This window comes from Thalassophryne amazonica, chromosome 17 (genome assembly GCF_902500255.1).
Source record: "Thalassophryne amazonica chromosome 17, fThaAma1.1, whole genome shotgun sequence".
Lineage (NCBI taxonomy): Eukaryota > Metazoa > Chordata > Actinopteri > Batrachoidiformes > Batrachoididae > Thalassophryne > Thalassophryne amazonica.
Window position 1 is genome coordinate 67,254,208 of NC_047119.1, and position 17,938 is coordinate 67,272,145.

The 17,938-nt window shown below is 41.5% G+C and overlaps 1 protein-coding gene across 3 annotated transcripts in view; it reads left to right on the top strand.

Annotated features, from left to right (window-relative positions):
* The first annotated feature begins 229 nt into the window (after window positions 1-229).
* Window positions 230-17,938, top strand: part of LOC117529914 (protein FAM102A-like) — a 100,727-nt gene continuing 83,018 nt past the window's right edge. For all 3 annotated transcript variants that reach the window (XM_034192820.1, XM_034192821.1, XM_034192822.1), the window contains exon 1: window positions 230-793. In XM_034192820.1, coding sequence (XP_034048711.1) covers window positions 648-793 — 146 coding nt within the window. In that variant the 5' untranslated portion in view covers window positions 230-647. The remainder of the gene's footprint in view (window positions 794-17,938) is intronic.

Below are 17,938 nucleotides of genomic sequence, written 5' to 3' on the forward strand. Positions count from 1 at the left end.
CTGTTACTTGTCATGATAATGTTATACCATTAAAAATTGTACAATACAACTTTAAATTACTTTTAAAAAAACACTTTAGAAAGTTTATTTTCTCTGTGGTGTATTTTGTGGCATAATATGGGCCAAAATGCAAGAAATGGCACTTAAAAATTCTAAAATTCTTTGTTTACAAATACATACCCCCCCCCCTACAAAATCATGGATCCGCCCCTGCTTTGTGTGCGTTGATATTCATGTCTTCCATATCCACATGAATTTGTGTTGCATGCGCAGCTGTGCTGACACTTTGTGGATGTTACCTAAAGTTTGCGGACGTTCCCTAACTGACTGTTGAACTTTGAAGAAGCCGAGGCGTCGGATCCGTGACCGCAGTCGTCCCACGTCACGCTGAGTGGTTTTCGCGCTCGAGCTCGCTCGGGGATTCATTCTGGTGTTTGTGTGGCAGCTGTTCTTCTTCCTGTTCGAAAAATGAGAGCCAGCGACCCGGATTTCGATCCAGAACCTGATTCAGCTGAACACGTGACCGCGCCGTGTTCGTCACAGGTTGTTGTTCCAGGTGTGAACCTGCACAGGTGACTCGATCCCGCACGGCCACAGAAAGACTTTCCACCCCAACGACCAGGCAGCAGTGCGCCAGCTCCAAACAAATGTCTTTTTTAATGAAGAAGAAGAAATTCAAGTTTCAGGTGCACTTCACGCTGGAGGAGCTGACGGCGGTTCCGTTTGTCAACGGGGTGATTTTCTGCAAAATCCGGTTGATTGACGGCGGAGACTTTTCCATCCTGTCATCCAGGTATTGCCACCGAGCGCTTCCTCCTTCCAGCTGCATGTAAAGCAGGAAAGCTTCCCGTTAGAGGCCGAACCGAGCTTCATGACGCTCGTGGATTTGTGGCGGATTAGTTTTTTGGCACTAAATCTCCACCGGCTCACCTTGCATTTGTGGAATGTTGGCTTCGTGTTTTTCTGCGCGCCACCCTGTTGCTGCACTGCAAAGGGATCAAAATGGTTCAAAATGTCTTTTTATCAAACTTAGTTGCATTTAAATAAGTGGCGGATCGAGCGAGAGGGAGGGAGAGGTGAGAATACAATCCTACAATGACTAGAGAGAAATTATTTCACTTCCAACATGGCTTTAGATTGCAGGAAAAGGTATGGTGGCTTTGAAGTGCAAATCAAAACTACAAAATGTAAAAACACTTCTACAAACGGCACAACACTTTTATACAATTCCCGGAACAAATGTACAAACACTTTTACGCAAGTCCTGGAACAAATTTACAAAGGACAGAGCACTTTGACGCAAGTCCTGGAACAAATTTACAAAGGACAGAGCACTTTGACGCAAGTCCCGGAACAAATTTACAAAGGACAGAGCACTTTGACGCAAGTCCCGGAACAAATTTACAAACGGCAGAGCATTTTGAAGCAAGTCCCGGAACAAGTTGACAAATGGCAAAGCACTTTGACGCAAGTCCCGGAACAAATTTACAAACGGCAGAGCACTTTGACGCAAGTCCTGGAACAAGTTGACAAATGTCAAAGCACTTTAACACTAGTCTTGCAACAAATTTGCAAAGACAGATTCTGATGGAAGAGGAATGTACCAAATGACAGACATTCCCCTTCCATCACTTTTGGCGTTTGGTACATTCCCTTTTCGTCAGAATCTGTCAAATGACAAACAAGAAGTGTTCTACCATTTAGAAAAGTGTTATTGCACTTCTCAGCCACCATACAAAAAAAGGCTTTAGATTGCCCTTCTAATCGCAATTCTTGAATCTAAATCCACCCTGTAACTGGAGTTTCATATGGGAATAGATAGGTAAATTTAGGGCCGGGCTGAAGATGTTTGGATCGACTTAACCGTTGCGCGGACAGATTACCGTAAGTAGCATATGGGTAATATTTTGCACGGATCCTCTGAAGCAAGTGACGACAGTTCTTACATCTGTGCTGAATAATGGGCACAAGCTGTTAACAACAAATAACCAAGTGAGATGACAGATTGAAATGCAGATTTTTAGTGTGGGCTTTTTTTTTTTTGCTCTTATTTTGCGTGGCTGTGGATTTTTCAGTTGCCTGGAGGCATACGTTTGCGCAGATGCAGATAGATTTTGTGGGGAAAACTGCACAGGGAAGAATTTCACATGGATATGACGTAAGTTATAACGTCATTACTCTTCTGGGGAAAAAAGGTGACTATCTGTTAAACCATACTACTACTACTAATAATAATAAAATATGTATATATACATATTGTAATGAAAGCCACCTCTCTGAGATTTTGCAGCATTTAAATCCTCAGTAGGGTGAATTTGATTTCTGTAGTCATTTCACTGCTGCAAAGTCTCTGCCCCCCACCCCCCCAAAAAACCTTGATTGGCCACGTAAATTTTTCAATAGGCACCCAGATGGGGTGCCTATTGAATTACACAGGGCTCAAAATTTAAAAATGGTCCAATCATATTGAAAACTATACCACATTATTTGTCTGAACATAAAGGTTCCAAAAAGGTATAGTTTGGACTATGACTGAATGTTATGGGGTAAAAACAGCACGAATGGTGACAAAGGTCAGTGTCAGTTTGTACAGGGGTCAAAAGTTAAAGTTGCTCCAATTTTGGTAAAAAGTGATGCAAATTGTTGGTTGAACTAATATGATTAATACATGGAATAGTTTTGACTGTGTTGAATGTTTGACCTTTACTTTGGAGACCAAGCAATGTCAACGTTCATTGGATTCTATGTCATGTGACATATGTTACGCTGTAACGTGATAACTAAACATGACACATGGTGCAAACTATTCCTTTTTAAAATCCTATTAACTTGACAAGTAAACTAAAAAAAATACTTAAATAAGGTACAAATGCTTCACTGAGTATGTGAGAGCAGGTGGCTCTATGGCATAGAAGTTTACTTACCAGTCTATAGACTGGGGATTGATTCCAGTTCTGTGCTTCAGTCTGCCTGTCTGTGTTATTGGACAAGACATGTCTACATTGTCCCAGATCACCCAGCTGTAAATGGCTACTGGCCTCGGCTGTGGTAGTAACCTGTGGTGGACTGGCCTCTTGTCCAGGGAGAGTCATGGACTCACATTGGTGTCAGGCTGATATGTTGGGGTAAGAATGGGCCTAATGGATGTCACGGTCAACATAAGACTTGAGTATGTAAAATGTTTTCACTCGAAGAGAAAACTTTTCATTTTGGCCACCTCCAGTAGGGTTGAGCTGGATACTCGTTTCAGACGAGTATCCAGTACGGATAAAGCATTTTTGATGAGTACGAGCATGATACAAGTAAAACTCATCAATATCTGCTCATGCTGACTGTCTTCACACTCTGTGATTGGCCAGTCACACACAGCGCCCACCCCTCCCACGCGTCTGTCTGCAGCTTCTCTCTCTCACACACACACACACACACACACACACACACAGGATCTCTGTGCTTGGCTTCCATGCTGTGCGTGCTCTCTCTTCAGCTCGCCTCTTTTTTGGTTTGTAGATTATTTAAAGTTACTTGGTGAACTTGTTTTGTATCGTATGTGGACCATTTGACAAGACAGAGCTGAAAACAGCTCGTGTCGCGTCGGTCACTGCCTCCACTCTGGTCGGGTTTTTTTATTTATTTATTCATTTATTTTTTAACCGTTTGTGGGTGATTCTTTAACTACGGGCACTATTGGCCTTGTAAATGTAATTTCCACCACACCATTGCCTTACAATATAAAGTGCCTTGGGGCAACTGTTTGTTGTGATTTGGCGCTATATACATGTGCTCTGATGTCACTGTTTATCTCCATAGAAACTACCCAAACAATCTTTCATACAAACTGTTTAAAGGGACATTACAGTGTTGTGGTGGAAATTACGGCAATAGTGTGGGACAACTACATTTTGTTTAAAAAAATCACAACAGTTGTATGACATTGAATACCCCAATTATGTTTTGATTATTTTTCTGATATTTTATTCAGAGATATTTTAAAACATTAGAAAAAATGTTTCTTTACTATTCATTTTTATCATTGAAGATCAAAAGTCTGGGTGTGGGACAAGCACAAAACGGCAATATTTGCATATAATGATGCTGAAAAAAGGTGAAAAAGTCATCATAGACTACTAGAACAAAGTTCTTAACACACTTTCATTGTAAAGATAACTATAAAAGTGTGAAATTTCCCCTTTTTTCTGTTTTTCATACAATATGATCAAAGGACATAATAAGTGCCTGTAGTCTAAGAATCACCCTTGTTTGCTCTTCGTTTTGTTGCTGATATAAAGTCAGTTGGAAAACTTTGCTCCTACTGAACGCGGTGCTTTTGAGAAGAACGCAGTGAACAAGGCTGACATGTTATTTCCTTGTTTGCCATCACTGGATGTTTGCATGAATCACCAAGTTCACACAGATCATTAAAAAATAAACAGTCTTACAGACCACTTACACACATACACACATATAGCTGAACACACAAAGTAGCCTATATTAATATTTTTATTGAAAATGGCTGCATGCAGTATCTGACACTTTCTCACTGCAGTTTATAAAATAAATTGGTCAGTAGAACAACCTCTCTCTCTCCCTCAGTCACACACACATACACACAGTCTTGCAGACACACCTTAATCAATATTGTTTAACTTTGTGTGGGGAAAAATGCCAAGAACGTTAGGTAGTAAAAATAAATTGGAAAAAAGACAGTTTGATCATAAAATTAAAAAAAGGAAGTTGTGTTGAGTATGACAACTCTTGTTCATGCATACTTAGTAGTTCATAATTTCCTACTACATTGAATGTCAATTCTGAGATTCATTCACTTAAGAATATTCATGTTCTGAGTTTATAAAAAAAAAAACCTGTTCGGTAAATAGTTCCTTTACTATTGTGATCAAAAACATATTCATGTTCTGAGTTTATAAAACAAACGTGTTCTGTAAAATAGTTCCTTTACTGTTGTGATTAAAAACATTGAATCTCAATTTTGAGGCTGTTCTGTAAATAGTTTTCATATAAACAATAAATATAGCAACTTCTGATCAATCCATATCAATTTCAGACTAAAATAATGTACTGATTTAAGCCCTATAGCCATTTCTGGTTAAGTCACGCCCACATCCGGTTTACGTCATGCCCACTATGAATGCAGATACGGATACAGATAATTTAGATGGTTGAACAGATACAGATAGTGGCATACTCGCTCATCCCTAACCTCCAGCACCTGTACTCCAAGACCCCGTTCATATTGGGGTTGGTAATCCATCTCAAGTCGTATTCAATCTCAGACTCATCGTACGCACAGGTTGACACTCAATTAGACTCTAACTGAATTCTTCTGCTTCTTGCTTTGTGATCCTTCACCCTTTTGAGACTGAATGAATATAAGAACCAAGAATTTAGTTTTTTAAAGTGATTCATTAATTCTAACAATGTTACTGTTTTCTGACTAGGACTAATTTAAATTAGATTTAATTTAAAATGAACTGTGTCTAAATACAGGTAGTCATATTTATTATTCCAAATATTGTCTTTCTCCCCAATGCTAGTCTGATGTCAGTTATAGATGACAGTCTGGTGCACTTTAACACTGCATACATTTCCTTCTTAACAATAAAAGTGTAGATAGCAGAATGTTTTACTGTGAAACAGGAAATACTAACAAACTAATGCAATTAAAATAGTTTTTTGTAAGCTCTCCTGTCTTAATAAGGGAAAAAACATTATTAAACAGATTTTGTCAGTAAGTAGTTTTGAAATGCTGCATGTGTGACAAAGCAGGATAAGTGGAAACAAGACTGACATTGTCACTGTTTGGCTTCCATACTAATTACTGGTGTGTGTGTGTGTGTGTGTGTGCGCGCACGCGAGAAAGAGAGAGAGCGAGCCACTGATCGATGAAGAGATGCAGATAATAATAAATAAATAAACTAATAATAAATTTTATTATAATGCACCTTTCATTAATACAAATCTCTAAGTGCTACAGGAAGAATAAATAAAACCAAGGATAAACAAGAGACATTCAGCAGAATAGAATAAAACCAAAATAAAATAATAAAATGGAATAAAAAGACTAAGATGCAACAGACCGAAATGATTGAGACCTGTGATAGGCCAGTCTAAACAGATATGACTTGAGGCTTTTTTTTTAAAAAAAAAAGCTTCCACAGTTTGTGGAACCCTCAGATGATCAGGGAGGAAGATCCAAATATGAGGGGCAGCTGAACAGAAAGCCCTATCTCCCTTGGTGTGAAACTTGGTGCAAGGGGGACGGAGAAGGTTAGTGATGTATGCAGAAAGGGAACTGGAGGATGTGTGGGGAGTGAGGAGATCTTTGAGGTATGTGGGGGCACTGCCATGGATGCATTGGTGGGTGATGAGTGGCAGCATGTACAAAATAAATAGTAATGGGCCAAGGACAGAACCTTGAGGTACACCATAGGAGACAGGGGCTATCTGGGATCTGGCGTTTCCCAGGCTGAAATACTCAGTCCTGTTGGTGAGGTATCACCAACAGGACTGAGTGAAATATGGGGGTGGAAACATCATACTCTGGGGGTGCTCTTCTGTAAAGGGGACAGGACGACTGCACCATATTGAAGGGAGGATGGATGTGGTCATGTATTGCGAGATTTTGGCAAACAACCTCCTTCCCTCAGTAAGAGCATTGAAGATGGGTCATGGCTGGGTCTTCCAGCATGACAATGACGCCAAACACACAGCCAGGGCAACTAAGGAGGGGCTCCGTAAGAAGCATTTCAAGGTCCTGGAGTGGCCTGGCCAGTCTCCAGACCTGAACTCAATAGAAAATCTTTGGAGGGAGCTGAAACTCCAAACCTGAAAGATCTAGAGAAGATCTGTATGGAGGAGTGGACCAAAATCCCTGCTGCAGTGTGTGCAAACCTGGTGGAAAAATTACAGGAAATGTTTGACGTCTGTAATTGCAAACAAAGGCTACTGTACCAAATATTAACACTGATTTCCACAGGTGTTCAAATACTTATTTGCAGCAGTAACATACAAATAAATTATTACAAAAATCATACATTGTGATTTCCGGATCTTTTTTTTTTTAGATTATGTCTCTCACAGTGGACATGCACCTAAGATGAAAATTTCAGACCCCTCCATGATTTGTAAGTGGGAGAACTTGCAAAATCACAGGGTGTTCAAATACTTATTTTCCTCACTGTACTTTAGAGACGTAAGTTCGCACACACCATGGCAAGTTATGATGTCTACTTTATTTCTGTATAAAGGTGTGTGTGTGTGTGTGTGTGTGTGTGTGTGTGTGTGTGTGTGTGTGTGTGTGTGTGTGTGTGTGTGTGTGTGTGTGTGTGTGTGTGTGTGTGTGTGTGTGTATAAAGTAGATTTATACATACATTCACCAAACTGGCTTCCTCTTTAAATAGTGTGAAATATTCCAGAAACTTCTAAATAGCATCATTGGGGGTTACTTTTTGGCAACTGGCTGTATTTAAATGTCTACAATGCATCCGGAAAGTATTCACAGTACTTCACTTTTTCCACATTTTATGTTACAGCCTTATTCCAGAATGGAGTAAATTCATTTTTTCCCTCAAAATTCTACTCACAAAACCTCATAATGATAACATGAAAGTTTTTTATTTATTAAAAATAAAAAACTAAGAAATTACATGTACATAAGTATTCACACCCTTTTCTCAATACTTTTTGATGCACTTTTGGCAGTAATTACAGCCTAAAGGCTTCTTGAATATGATGCCACAAGCTTGATTCACCTATCTTTGGTCAGTTTGGTCCATTCCTCTTTGCAGCATCTCTCAAGCTCCATCAGGTTGGATGGGGAGCATCGGTGCACAGCCATTTTCAGATCTCTCCAGAGATGTTCAATCAGATTCAGGTGTGGGCTCTGGCTGGACCACTCACGGACATTCACAGAGTTGTCCTGAAGCCACTTCTTTGATATCTTGGCTGTGTGCTTAGGGTCATTGTCTTGTTGAAAGAACAACTGTCGCCCCAGTCTGAGGTTAAGAGCGCTCTGGAGCAGGTTTTCATCCGATTACGTTTACATGCAGCCAATAACCCTTTCATAACTGGTATCTTGGCAATTACCTGGTTGCGCATGGCCATGTAAACACCTTCAAAAACCAAAATATGCTTATAGTCCAGTTTTTATAAACACGAATAAGACCCCTGGGTTACTCCTTTTCTAACCCAGGTCATCAGGTCATATAAACGCGCATCGGAATATCCCCATAGAAAGGAACATTATTTTGTGTTCTGCGCATGTCCTCTCCACAAGGAATCTTGGTCTTTTGAGTATGGGAACTACTGGTATGCAGTGCGCACAACCCACCTGACACCACAGAAGCAGATGTAAACAGCGCATTGTGTTCTGCGTCCTTATCAGGCGGGCCAGTCGCGGCACCGGTCGGCATCACCGCAATTGTTCTCACTGCCTCCGATGCGCTTACTGAGTCTGCGGGCTCGGTAAACGCCACAGCAGGCCACTCACACCGCCCCCTCTCTGCTGTGCGGAGCTGCACCAACTGTGGCAACAGGTCCAGAGACTATGCTCGCTGTTTTGATGTGGAGGCAGCCCGCAAGGATAGACTTCATGCAGAAAAATCCGCAGAGCCCGCTGCACGGGCTCGGTAACCGCAGCCGAAGAGCTCCATGGCCATGACTTGGATTCTTTGCGGGTCTTGCATCCGTACCCCCGGAGGCAGTGAGCGAAGGGAGAGCACACACAGTGTTCTGCATGTGTCTGTTTATAATCTTCTTGCCCAGAAGAAAAAAGAGTGTTTACACAGGAGAGAAAAGTGAGAAAATGTTATTGCCTGTTTGAGAAAAGTGTATAAAGTGTGTAGTGAGGAGTTTTACATGAAGCAGGATTTGCACGAATGCCAAACCAAATCAAGCACCGGTGGAAGACGTGCGTCGCTGTTTAGATGGGGATATTCCAAATTATACCAATATATATATACCAGTATGCAGGAGTAACTGTCTGCTTAAGCATGTAAACGGGTTATTCCTAATGATTCAGAAACCAGAATATTAACCTTAACCCGAATATTAATGGCACGTAAACATAGTCTATGTCTCTGTACATTGCTGCATTCATCTTTCCCCTCAATCCTGACTAGTCTCCCAGTTCCTGCTGCTGAAAAACATCTCCACAGCATGATGCTGCCACCACCGTGCTTCACTGTAGGGATGGTGACTGGTTTCCTCCAAACATGACGCCTGACATTCACACCAAAGAGGGGTGGTGTCTCTAGGTGGGCTTCCATGTGTCTTTTACTAAGGAGTGGCTTCTGTCTGGCCACTCTACCATACAGGCCTGATTGATGGATTACTGCAGAGATGGTTGTCCTTCTGGAACATTCTTCTCTCTCCACAGAGGAAGGCTGGAGCTCTGACACAGATTGAGAATTGGGTTCTTGGTCACCTCCCTGATTAAGGCCCTTCTCCCCCGATCTCTCAATTTAGATGGGCGATCAGTTCTTGGAAGAGTTCTGGTGGATCTGAATTTTTCCATTTACAGGTGATGAAGGCCACTGTGCTCATTGGGACCTTCAAAGCCCTAGAAATGTTTCTGTACCCTTCACCAGATTTGTGCCTTGAGACAATCCTGTCTCTGAGGTCCACAGACAATTCCTTTGACTTCATGCTTGGTTTATGCTCTGACATGCACTGTCAACTGTGGGACCTTATATGTACATAGGTGTATGCTTTTCCAAATCATGTCCACTCAACTGAATTTTTACCCCAGGTTGATTCCAGTTAAGTTGTAGAAACATCTCAAGGGTGGCATTGTGGCTTGGTAATTAGCACTGGTGCCTCTCAGCAAGATGGTTGTGGGATCAGTTCCCAGCCTTTCTGTGTGGAGTTTGCATGTTATCCCCGTGTCTGCATGGGTTTCCTCCGGGCTCTCCGGTTTCCTCCCACAGTCAAAAACATGCTTATTTATGGTCTCCTCCTTTCTCTGCCCCTGATCAAGGCAGCATGCTGGGCTGTGGCTGCCCACTGCTCCTAGTGGTTGGATTGTGTCTAACTGTAATTAGGATGGTTTAAATGCAGAGAACATATTTCATTGTACAACCCCAATTCCAATGAAGTTGGGACGTTGTGTAAAATGTAAATAAAAAAACAGAATACAATGATTTGCAAATCCTCTTCAACTGATATTCAGTTGAATACACCACAAAGACAAGATATTTAATGTTCAGACCGGTAAACTTTATTGTTTTTGTGCAAATATTTGCTCATTTTGAAATGGATGCCTGCAACACATTTCAAAAAAGCTGGGACAGCGGTATGTTTACCACTGTTACATCACCTTTCTTTCCCTCTTTTGTCCAGAGGACACGATGTCCATGATTTCCAGAAACAATTTGAAATGTGGACTCATCAGACCACAGCACACTTTTCCACATTGCGTCTGTCCATTTCAAATGAGCTCGGGCCCAGAGAAGGCTGCGGCGTTTCTGGATGTTGTTGATGTATTGCTTTCACTTTGCATAGTAGACTTTTAACTTGCACTTGTAGATGTAGCGACGAACTGTGTTAACTGACAATGTCTGTTTCTGAACTGTTCCTGAGCCCACGCGGTAAGATCCTTTACGCAATGATGTCGGTTTTTAATGCAGTGCTGCCTGAGGGATCGAAGGTCACGGGGATTCAGTGTTGGTTTTCGGCCTTGCCGCTTATGTGTAGAAAGTTCTCCAGATTCTCTGAATCTTCTGATTATATTATGGACTGTACATGATGAAATCCCTAAATTCCTTGCAATTGAATGTTGAGAAACATTGTTCTTAAACTGTTGGACTATTTTTTTTTCGTGCAGTTGTTCACAAAGTGGTGATCCTCGCCCCATCTTTGCTTGTGAACGGCTGAGACTTTTGGGGATGCTTCTTTTATACCCAATCATGACACTCACAATTAGTGTCCTCAGTTCCCAAACGCTTACCGAGTGTTGTTAGAAGGAAAGGTGATGTAACACAGTGGTAAACATACCACTGTCCCAGCTTTTTTGAAATGTGTTGCAGCCATCCATTTCAAAATGAGCAAATATTTGCACAAAACAATGAAGTTTAACAGTTTGAACTTTAAATATCTTGTCTCTGTGGTGTATTCAGTTGAATATAGGTTGAAGAGGATTTGCAAATCATTGTATTCTGTTTTTTTATTTACATTTTACACAACGTCCCAACTTCACTGGAATTGGGGTTATAATACATCAAATTAGGTAAAGACAGGCCTCTACTGAGGCGACATTTATGTACAAGGTCTTTTTATTTTTTGTCTAACACTCCTCGACCTGGACAGGTGAAACAACCTCTAAGATGAGCCTTTAGAGGTTAATGGTGATTGAAATGGCATCAGATTTATTAGCAATTAAAAAGTTATCAATAGAAGATGAGATATACTCACAGAAGGTAGAAGCAGCATGTAGCAAAGAGTTTAACCTTCAAGGAGGTTGAGATGTATGGTAATTGGACAAAGCAATATCAAGAGCCAAAGATGCATGATCTGAGATGAGAACTGGAAGATATTTGGAATTATGAATTTTTGGAATGAAAGAACCATAAATAAAATAATAATCTATATGAGAATATGTGTGATGAACAGTCACATCCACAAGCGAGAGAAAAAAGGATTCTCTCGCTTGTGGATTTTGAAATCTCCAAGGATCAATTATCCATTTGGGTCATAAAGTCTGAAATTGATTTGGACATAGCAGAGGGGACTTTTATGCTGGAGGCAGATCTATCAAGTAAGGGTTAATAACGCAATTTAGAACACCACCAAAAATCAGAAGGTTTGTATTTAAATTAGGGATCATCCCCAAAAGGTTATCAGCAAACTTGTCCATCAAAATTTGGAGCATAGGCATTCACCAGAACAACAGGATTGTGCAGGATAGTCCCTACAATAATTAAATATCTTCCATTTGTGTCTGTGACCATTTTAGAAAGAGAGAAATGTTTTGTTGCTAATTAAAATTGCAACACCTCTCTTGCTCTGGAGTCAAACTGTGAATGATAGATGTGGCCTATCCACAGCTTTTTAAGCCTGTAATGGTCTTTAATACATAAATGAGTTTCCTGGAGAAAAATCACATCTGTTTTAAGATGTTTGAAAGGGGTGAAAACCCTAGATGTCTTTACAGGACCATTTATCAATCAATCAATCAATTTTTTTATATAGCGCCAAATCACAACAAACAGTTGCCCCAAGGCGCTTTATATTGTAAGGCAAGGCCATACAATAATTATGTAAAACCCCAACGGTCAAAACGACCCCCTGTGAGCAAGCACTTGGCTACAGTGGGAAGGAAAAACTCCCTTTTAACAGGAAGAAACCTCCAGCAGAACCAGGCTCAGGGAGGGGCAGTCTTCTGCTGGGACTGGTTGGGGCTGAGGGAGAGAACCAGGAAAAAGACATGCTGTGGAGGGGAGCAGAGATCGATCACTAATGATTAAATGCAGAGTGGTGCATACAGAGCAAAAAGAGAAACAGTGCATCATGGGAACCCCCCAGCAGTCTACGTCTATAGCAGCATAACTAAGGGATGGTTCAGGGTCACCTGATCCAGCCCTTACTATAAGCTTTAGCAAAAAGGAAAGTTTTAAGCCTAATCTTAAAAGTAGAGAGGGTGTCTGTCTCCCTGATCTGAATTGGGAGCTGGTTCCACAGGAGAGGAGCCTGAAAACTGAAGGCTCTGCCTCCCATTCTACTCTTACAAACCCTAGGAACTACAAGTAAGCCTGCAGTCTGAGAGCGAAGCGCTCTATTGGGGTGATATGGTACTATGAGGTCCCTAAGATAAGATGGGACCTGATTATTCAAAACCTTATAAGTAAGAAGAAGAATTTTAAATTCTATTCTAGAATTAACAGGAAGCCAATGAAGAGAGGCCAATATGGGTGAGATATGCTCTCTCCTTCTAGTCCCCGTCAGTACTCTAGCTGCAGCATTTTGAATTAACTGAAGGCTTTTTAGGGAACTTTTAGGACAACCTGATAATAATGAATTACAATAGTCCAGCCTAGAGGAAATAAATGCATGAATTAGTTTTTCAGCATCACTCTGAGACAAGACCTTTCTGATTTTAGAGATATTGCGTAAATGCAAAAAAGCAGTCCTACATATTTGTTTAATATGCGCTTTGAATGACATATCCTGATAAAAATGACTCCAAGATTTCTCAAAATATTACTAGAGCTCAGGGTAACGCCATCCAGAGTAAGGATCTGGTTAGACACCATGTTTCTAAGATTTGTGGGGCCAAGTACAATAACTTCAGTTTTATCGTGCTCCAACGCCTAAGGAAGACCTCTAACGGTCGAAGCATCGCGACGGAGCTCTTTTATCAGCTGGCCTTCATCAGCGTTGGCAGGCTAACTAGCTTGCTAACGCTTTCGTTTTTATTTTTGTTTTATTTTTTAGCACTGTTGTCGTGTGTTACCTGTGCTGCTCCACAGCCTGTTCAGTGGATTTTTATTTTATTTTTTAGCACTGTTGTCGTGTGTTACCTGTGCTGCTCCACAGCCTGTTCAGTGGATTTTTATTTTATTTTTTAGCACTGTTGTCGTGTGTTACCTGTGCTGCTCCACAGCCTGTTCAGTGGATTTTTATTTTATTTTTTGGCACTGTTGTCGTGTGTTACCTGTGCTGCTCCACAGCCTGTTCAGTGGATTTTTATTTTATTTTAGCACTGTTGTCGTGCGTTACCTGTGCTGCTCCACAGCCTGTTCAGTGGATTTTTATTTTATTTTTTAGCACTGTTGTCATGTGTTACCTGTGCTGCTCCACAGCCTGTTCAGTGGATTTTTATTTTATTTTTTAGCACTGTTGTCATGTGTTACCTGTGCTGCTCCACAGCCTGTTCAGTGGATTTTTATTTTATTTTAGCACTGTTGTCGTGCGTTACCTGTGCTGCTCCACAGCCTGTTCAGTGGATTTTTATTTTATTTTTTAGCACTGTTGTCGTGTGTTACCTGTGCTGCTCCACAGCCTGTTCAGTGGATTTTTATTTTATTTTTAGCACTGTTGTCGTGTGTTACCTGTGCTGCTCCACAGCCTGTTCAGTGGATTTTTATTTTATTTTAGCACTGTTGTCGTGCGTTACCTGTGCTGCTCCACAGCCTGTTCAGTGGATTTTTATTTTATTTTTTAGCACTGTTGTCATGTGTTACCTGTGCTGCTCCACAGCCTGTTCAGTGGATTTTTATTTTATTTTTTAGCACTGTTGTCGTGTGTTACCTGTGCTGCTCCACAGCCTGTTCAGTGGATTTTTATTTTATTTTTTAGCACTGTTGTCATGTGTTACCTGTGCTGCTCCACAGCCTGTTCAGTGGATTTTTATTTTATTTTTTAGCGCTGTTGTCATGTGTTACCTGTGCTGCTCCACAGCCTGTTCAGTGGATTTTTATTTTATTTTTTAGCACTGTTGTCGTGCGTTACCTGCGCTGCTCCACAGCCTGTTCAGTGGATTTTTATTTTATTTTTTGGCACTGTTGTCGTGCGTTACCTGTGCTGCTCCACAGCCTGTTCAGTGGATTTTTATTTTATTTTTTGGCACTGTTGTCGTGCGTTACCTGTGCTGCTCCACAGCCTGTCCAGTGGATTTTTATTTTATTTTTTGGCACTGTTGTCGTGCGTTACCTGTGCTGCTCCACAGCCTGTCCAGTGGATTTTTATTTTATTTTTTGGCACTGTTGTCGTGCGTTACCTGTGCTGCTCCACAGCCTGTCCAGTGGATTTTTATTTTATTTTTTGGCACTGTTGTCGTGCGTTACCTGTGCTGCTCCACAGCCTGTCCAGTGGATTTTTATTTTATTTTTAGCACTGTTGTCGTGCGTTACCTGTGCTGCTCCACAGCCTGTCCAGTGGATTTTTATTTTATTTTTAGCACTGTTGTCGTGCGTTACCTGTGCTGCTCCACAGCCTGTCCAGTGGATTTTGATTTTGATTTTATTTTTTTTTAGCACTGTTGTCGTGTGTTACCTGTGCTGCTCCACAGTCTGTCTAGTGGATTTTTATTTTATTTTTTACCACTGTTGTCGTGTGTTACCTGTGCTGCTCCGCAGCCTGTCCAGTGGATTTTTTTTTTTTATTATTTTTTTTATTTTATTTTTTTTTTTTTAGCACTGTTGTCGTGCGTTACCTGTGCTGCTCCACAGCCTGTCCAGTGGATTTTGATTTTATTTTTTAGCACTGTTGTCGTGCGTTACCTGTGCTGCTCCACAGCCTGTCCAGTGGATTTTGATTTTGATTTTTTTTTTTTTTGGCGCTGTTGTCGTGCGTTGCCTGTGCTGCTCCACAGCCTGTCCAGTGGATTTTTGTTTAGCGCTGTTGTCGTGCGTTGCCTGTGCTGCTCCACAGCCTGTCCAGTGGATTTTTATTTTTATTTTATTTTATTTTTTAGCACTGTTGTTGTGCGTTACCTGTGCTGCTCCACAGCCTGTCTAGTGGATTTTTATTTTGTTTTAGCACTGTTGTCGTGCGTTACCTGTGCTGCTCCACAGCCTGTCCAGTGGATTTTGATTTAGCACTGTTGTCGTGCGTTACCTGTGCTGCTCCACAGCCTGTCCAGTGGATTTTTATTTTGTTTTAGCACTGTTGTCGTGCGTTGCCTGTGCTGCTCCACAGCCTGTCCAGTGGATTTTTATTTTTATTTTATTTTTTTTTTAGCACTGTTGTTGTGCGTTACCTGTGCTGCTCCACAGCCTGTCCAGTGGATTTTTATTTTTATTTTATTTTATTTTTTAGCACTGTTGTTGTGTGTTACCTGTGCTGCTCCACAGCCTGTCCAGTGGATTTTTATTTTATTTTATTTTTTAGCACTGTTGTTGTGCGTTACCTGTGCTGCTCCACAGCCTGTCTAGTGGATTTTTATTTTGTTTTAGCACTGTTGTCGTGCGTTACCTGTGCTGCTCCACAGCCTGTCCAGTGGATTTTTATTTTTATTTTATTTTATTTTTTAGCACTGTTGTTGTGCGTTACCTGTGCTGCTCCACAGCCTGTCCAGTGGATTTTGATTTAGCACTGTTGTCGTGCGTTACCTGTGCTGCTCCACAGCCTGTCCAGTGGATTTTTATTTTGTTTTAGCACTGTTGTCGTGCGTTGCCTGTGCTGCTCCACAGCCTGTCCAGTGGATTTTTATTTTTATTTTATTTTATTTTTTAGCACTGTTGTTGTGCGTTACCTGTGCTGCTCCACAGCCTGTCTAGTGGATTTTTATTTTATTTTAGCACTGTTGTCATGCGTTACCTGTGCTGCTCCACAGCCTGTCTAGTGTCGGATTCCCTGTTTGGGAATCCGCTAGCTTAGCGTAGCTACTAGCTCTTAGCCGTTTTAGCATGGCGGCTTCTCCTGTCTCTCCCGTACTTTTCTGCTCTGGGTGTGAAATGTTTAGTTATTCCTCGGCCTCTTTTAGCAGTAACGGTACTTGTAATAAGTGCAGCTTATTCGTAACTTTGGAGGCCAGGCTGGGCGAATTGGAGGCTCGGCTCCGCACCGTGGAAAATTCTACAGCTAGCCAGGCCCCTGTAGTCGGTGCGGACCAAGGTAGCTTAGCCGCCGTTAGTTCCCCCCTGGCAGACCCCGTGCAGTCGGGAAGGCAGGCTGACTGGGTGACTGTGAGGAGGAAGCGTAGCCCTAAACAGAAGCCCCGTGTACACCGTCAACCCGTTCACATCTCTAACCGTTTTTCCCCACTCGACGATACACTCGCCGAGGATCAAACTCTGGTTATTGGCGACTCTGTTTTGAGAAATGTGAAGTTAGCGACACCAGCAACCATTGTCAATTGTCTTCCGGGGGCCAGAGCAGGCGACATCGAAGGACATTTGAAATTGCTGGCTAAGGCTAAGCGTAAATTTGGTAAGATTGTAATTCACGTCGGCAGTAATGACACTCGGTTACGTCAATCGGAGGTCACTAAAATTAACATTGAATCGGTGTGTAACTTTGCAAAAACAATGTCGGACTCTGTTGTTTTCTCTCCCCAATCAGACCGGGAGTGACATGTTTAGCCGCATGTTCTCCTTGAATTGCTGGCTGTCTGAGTGGTGTCCAAAAAATGAGGTGGGCTTCATTGATAATTGGCAAAGCTTCTGGGGAAAACCTGGTCTTGTTAGGAGAGACGGCATCCATCCCACTTTAGAGGGAGCAGCTCTCATTTCTAGAAATCTGGCCAATTTTTTGGGATCCTCCAAACTGTGACTGTCTAGGAGGCAGAGCTGTGGTCTTATACACCTCTCTGCAGCTTCTCTCCCCCTGCCATCCCCCTATTACCCCATCCCCGTAGAGACGGTGCCTGCTCCCAGACCACCAATAACTAGCAAAAATCTATTTAAGCATAAAAATTCAAAAAGAAAAAATAATATAGCACCTTCAATTGCACCACAGACTAAAACAGTTAAATGTGGTCTATTAAACATTAGGTCTCTTTCTTCTAAGTCCCTGTTGGTAAATTATATAATAATTGATCAACGTATTGATTTATTCTGCCTAACAGAAACTTGGTTACAGCAGGATGAATATGTTAGTTTAAATGAGTCAACACCCCCGAGTCACACTAACTGTCAGAATGCTCGTAGCACGGGCCGGGGCGGAGGATTAGCAGCAATCTTCCATTCCAGCTTATTAATTACACTAGAAGTCTTTCAGAAAGCGCTGTAACTAGGTTTAAGGATATGATTCCTTCTTTATGTTCTCTAATGTCATATACCAACACAGAGCAGAGTAGCTACCTAAACTCTGTAAGGGAGTTAGAGTATCTTGTCAATAGTTTTACATCCTCATTGAAGACAACTTTGGATGCTGTAGCTCCTCTGAAAAAGAGAGCTTTAAATCAGAAGTGTCTGACTCCGTGGTATAACTCACAAACTCGTAGCTTAAAGCAGATAACCCGTAAGTTGGAGAGGAAATGGCG